A 5,105-nucleotide genomic window follows, 5' to 3' on the forward strand; every position below is an offset into this window, starting at 1 on the left:
CAGATATCCCGAGTTCCATCTCAGATCCACTCTGACTGCCGTGACAAGGAAAGTCTGACTCCCCTTCAGATATTCCGAGTTCCATCTCAGATCCACTCTGACTGCCGTGTCAAGGAAAGTCTGGCTGCATCTCAGATCCACTCGGACTCGCCCTCAGATATTCAAGCCCCCGTCTCAGACAGATCCCGGGCTCGCGTCCCCAAACCCCGGCGAGTCATCCGCGGCCCGCGGCCCGCGGCCCGCTCAGGCCCCCACCAACGCCACGTAGACCGCCAACACGGCCGCAAGAGCAAACCCCGCCATCTTCAAAAGCGTGGCGGGCCCTGCAGGCCGGGCCCCCTCCCGGCCCGCCTGGAGCCGCGCCCGGTCCTCCGGGTCCATGGCCGCCGCGGCCGCGTCGGGCCCCACACCCCGCGCCCGCTCGGCCGCCGCGGCCTGGCGCGCCGCCTCCTCGTCGCGCGCCGCAATGTGCGCCTGGTTGGCGGCATGAAGATCCGCGAACACCGCGGCAAAACGCGTGTTTTCCGCGGAGTTCCACCTGTGGCTGTCGCCGGCCAACTTGCGCTTGACCGCGTCCGAGGTGGCGATGGAGCCGGTGGTGTGCTCGTCGCCGGTCATGAAGCTCAAGAGCCCCGTCAAGATGGTCAGCACGCTCCACGCCGGGTTCCAGGTGTCCGGGTGGTAGTCGCTCATGCTCAAGCAGAGCCGCGTGTTGCAGGCAAAGCGCCCGTTGGGCGTGACCATGGAGATGGACGGCGGCTTGAACGGGTAGTCCGGCGGGAACCGGAGCAACCCGTGGTACTGGCCGTTTTCGTAGGGCGTGCCGGGCGGGCCCGAGATCACGTAGTGCCACTCCAAGATGTTTTCGTCGGTGGGCTTGGCCGTGACGAACGGCGTGGCGTTGGCCTGGATGGTTTTGTACTCCTTGTTCAAGCGTTTCTGGGCCTGTCTGGAGACCATGGCGGCGGGTAAGGACGGTGCAGCGAGATTAGGAAAGGGGTGTGGTTTGTGGTGTTTGTGGTGTTTGTGATTTGTGGTGTTTGTGGTTTGTGGTTTGTGTTTTGTGTTTTGTGGTTTGTGGTTTGTGGATTGTGTGTGTGGTTTGTGTGTGTGGTTTGTGTGTGTGGTGGCGGATGGCTCCAGCTTGTAAGGTTTGGGTGACTTTCGGATTCTGGTACCCTGAGAACACGACAGATGTTCTGCGGTCGTGCGGCGCCCAAGCCGCCTCAGTTGAAATTTCACGTGACCTCCAAGTAGCAGGTAGAATAAAACTCCTGTAGAGTTCCAGCGAAATTCGTGGCCAACTAGTAATACAGAACGATTAGTTATGGAAATACAGAGAGAAGAATTTCACGCGACGCCCCTTACATTAGCTGCCCAAAATTACAAACTTGCAGACTAAAGTGGGACAGACAAAAGAAGAAGGGAAAACACTGACACCTTGCATACTCTTCCCATTTGTTCTCTACTCACTCGCAGCCTCGACTGTTCGACTACATGCGTAAATTGCTTTTGCTTGAATCGTTGATTTTGGACATTTGAAGCATTTATACATCACATATGTACGTTTACGAGGCCCAAGATCTTACTCTTGATGAAATCTTATTCTGACCTCAAGTCCATCTTGACAACCTGAATCTGAAACAAAAACATCATTTTTTTTGAGACAAAATATTTCGTTGTCGTTGTGCCTCAAATATCCGTCTTGATCACCTTTAGAAAGATCGACCAAAAACCTGCTGTCTCTTCGACCCAAGACAAGTCTTCCATTCTCGTTCATGGTCAAAAAAGCTTTGCTAATTTTGTCCTTTACAATTCCGTCTGATATGCCATACATGGATTTTTCTTGAGATGAGTATATTATTCCATTTATGCTAGTCAAAAAAACACTTATCCGTAACTGGACATCTGATTCAGTTACAATTGAGAAGTAGCCTTGCAATGCAAAGCTGGCAGATATCAAGGCAAGAAGCGCGAATGTGGAACAAATCTTCATTTTGCTGCTCAACGTTATTCTCTTGGTAAAGAACCACTAATTCAGAGAAACTTTCGCTACTTATATAGGTCCATAAATTTTGGTGTAGACGGTTTTATCGTCTAGTTCAAAGATTATCGCATGACTTTTTCTTGAAACGGAAAGTTTGTTAAAATTTAACCGTCAATGCAATCACTTGCATTCCTATTGTGGTCAGTTCCACGGATCACACTCTAAATCCAACAGTTTACAAGGTTTCGGAATGAACCTAAGCGTCAACTTGCAAAAAGAAACAGCTTTAAGCATGAGCGGGTTTTGTTATTAGTCTGGCGCAAAATTTCGGGGAAGACGATCCGAAATACCTCCATCCTTGTGACGGCGGCCAAATATTTCAGCAAATATTCGTTTGAATTAAAATCCACATTGTCTTTTTATAGACGGATCATGCATATAAAAGACTATTGTAAAAATTTAGACGGGAAAGCCTGCGCAAAAGTGGAGTGCAAAAATTGCGATTTAGCCGAAAAAATGTGTGTATTCTGATTCAGAACGATTGAACTATAGTGTATTAGTGGTCAGAAAGGCATATTCTATGCAAAAGTTGGTTTTAAACAATAGCTGATTTTGATAACTATCATTATACGTTTCAGGATTCTAGGACTTGTGATTGTGTATGCATGTTTTATGCGGTCTATAAAAAGATTTCACGGGAAAAAAGCTTCCTTATTTCATTGAAAGGTCAGACCACTACTTGTCAAAACAAAAAGCGAAGTATGTTGAAAAGTTCTGAATAGTTTATACAACCTAAAAAAGCAAGTGTTAGGGACCTCACGGGACATAAGGGTTCTGTATTACTGTTTGGACACACATCCCTCAAACAGCAGCAATCGCATCTGCCTTATAAATATGATCTGGAAGGCACGTGAAGGCAGCTGAAAAGCTTGAAAGGATATTTTAAGAGTTATTCACAATATAACTTGACGGCACTCGCAAACATGACTCACAATCATATTTGACAAAGCTCACAAGAAGAAATTGCATATAGTCATATATGCACTCACAGGAACTTAAGTCCTAGCTGATACGTGGAGCCTAACAGTTCGCGAATCTATATTCCTATACATGCTATAAAATCCCATACACGTACTGCATCACTTTTGCGTTTATGTCTTGCATAATTTACCTATCAAATACGTAACATTAGATTTCATGTATTCCATCTACTTGATTACATCAAAATATATCCCGGTTTGATGGGTTGATGAGCTGATATTTCAAGAGGAGAAATCAAGAGAAACGCTCTTTGTCAATGTTAATATACTGCATATAATGTGGAATTTGTTTAGGTTCGCTGTAGCCCTAAGGGAATGCTTCGAAAAGGCAGTATAATTTATAGCATATAGCACTAAAGGTCACTAATTTATCTTTGTAAACGTCCAGCTCATAATCAAAAAAGAGCAGTACGCTTCCTTCGGTGGGTGAATTTTCTTCGCCCTCGGACTGGACGAGGATGTTATCACGTGACAGAGTATCTCGTCCGGCTAGATTTATTCTAGATGGGGTTTTTCCAAACCACCAAGAAACATTCTAGAGTTGACTGAAAAGAATTTTGCGCAAGAGTTTTCAAAGCAATTTTTAAGCTACTTTTTTGGTTTGAGGATTCTAGTTTCTTTCTGAAGAAACCCTGAATGGGAAGTCCATACAAATTATACTGTGCTTCAAGGGACTAATAATGTCAGAATGGATTTTCCTTTGTTTTGAGCAAGACATAAGGGAGCTATGTGTAATAACAGCAAGAACACACGCATGTATATTTCAAAAAATTTCGGGCCAGATCACACTTCATTTTAGTTCATAATCATGGTCAATCAATGCTTACACTGTTCAAATACGTGATATATTGGAGAGAAAGAATGGTATTTCACATGGGATCTCGCATTTAATATACTAATTTCCAAACTTATCTCAAAAGTGAGAATAATAAAAATTTTACCATTGAAGACATTGACTCAAGCAATACTGCTTGAAACAGATTAGAGAGCAAAATGAATACAAGACGACAGAAACCCTTCACCACGGCTAATCTAAAAAAGCGTTGTATCATCTTGTGTGCACTATGGATCACGGAATAAAAAAGAGATTCTTGAAATGGCTGTACAAGCAAGCGCAAGATATAAACACGACTCCAAGATTGAATCTTTGTTTCTTTCTAATGGGTCCCGTCAAATATGAATTCGAAAGACTCATAGAGTTGTTTCCGAGATCCAGGGGCTACGCTCACGTGTCTTTCAGACAAATTGTATGAAGAAAGTTGACTACCGTAGATCAAGAGATGTAAGTGATCAATAAGAATACCGATGCTGTGATGCGACGAAAGCTCTCAATCAATCTTTCTCAAGGATATCACTCTGACAATGATTTTACATTGAGGCTTTCTGTAAGCGTTACTTAGAATTCATGATATTAGGCAATCTGTAAAGGTTGTTTTATTATATGTAGTGCTCTTTAGTACCCCACTCCGGGCCTAAAACTAATTTTTTCATCGTAAAAAACAGCTCAGGAAGGATTGGAAAAGCTGCAAACACAAAACTCTAAGTACCAAGGGCATAATAGACAATCTGGACCTGCCGTGCTCCTTTGCAATTGCTTTTTGTCTGATCACAAAATCTTCGCAAATTTCGAAGATATTTCCCTTAGAGCTCAAATAAAGATCTTTGCCATACTTAAGTTTAAATGTATTAAGAGTTGAATCAGTCGTGACGATCCTTCCTTTCTCATCAGCCTTGATATACAAGTTGTCTTTTTCATGCTTCACAAATCCATCATCCACTATAAACTCCGAAGCTTTCTTGTATGCAAATTCTGTTTCTTGGAAACATGTAAAAAAGCGGGAATGCGTCCATCGTTTCCACTAACAGGCCTGATGGAAAGGAAACCAGATCTGGCCGCTGCTCCGGCAAAGGTCAAAGTAATTGAGGCAATAGTGGTAAAAAATATTATTTTTTTGTGGTATTTGTATTTTGATGGAGTGATAGAAAGAGAAGAATTTACCCTTGTTTTGTACATTTTGTGTTTCTGCTATAGAGGAATGCTAACTATATCATCATCATCATCGTCATCATCACCATTA

The 5,105-nt window shown here is 43.5% G+C and overlaps 2 protein-coding genes across 2 annotated transcripts; both read right to left on the reverse strand.

The window, feature by feature from the left end:
* Window positions 1-243: 243 nt before the first annotated feature.
* METBIDRAFT_39808 (E2 ubiquitin-conjugating protein) lies at window positions 244-960 on the reverse strand (the record flags this gene model as incomplete). The annotated part of the gene is made up of 1 exon (XM_018857180.1): window positions 244-960. One exon carries the CDS (start codon window positions 958-960, stop codon window positions 244-246), a length of 717 nt encoding a protein of 238 aa, XP_018712639.1.
* A 546-nt stretch (window positions 961-1,506) lies between these two features.
* Window positions 1,507-2,396, reverse strand: METBIDRAFT_31093 (uncharacterized protein). The gene has a single exon (XM_018855769.1). It carries the CDS (start codon window positions 1,994-1,996, stop codon window positions 1,586-1,588), a length of 411 nt encoding a protein of 136 aa, XP_018712640.1. The 5' UTR covers window positions 1,997-2,396; the 3' UTR covers window positions 1,507-1,585.
* Between the last annotated feature and the right edge of the window lie 2,709 nt (window positions 2,397-5,105).

Source organism: Metschnikowia bicuspidata (assembly GCF_001664035.1).
Source record: "Metschnikowia bicuspidata var. bicuspidata NRRL YB-4993 chromosome Unknown METBIscaffold_2, whole genome shotgun sequence".
Lineage (NCBI taxonomy): Eukaryota > Fungi > Ascomycota > Pichiomycetes > Serinales > Metschnikowiaceae > Metschnikowia > Metschnikowia bicuspidata.

Bases quoted from the DNA above. Each gene is read 5' to 3' on its own strand.
- METBIDRAFT_31093 (XM_018855769.1), bottom strand. From the start codon at position 1,996: ATGAAGATTTGTTCCACATTCGCGCTTCTTGCCTTGATATCTGCCAGC.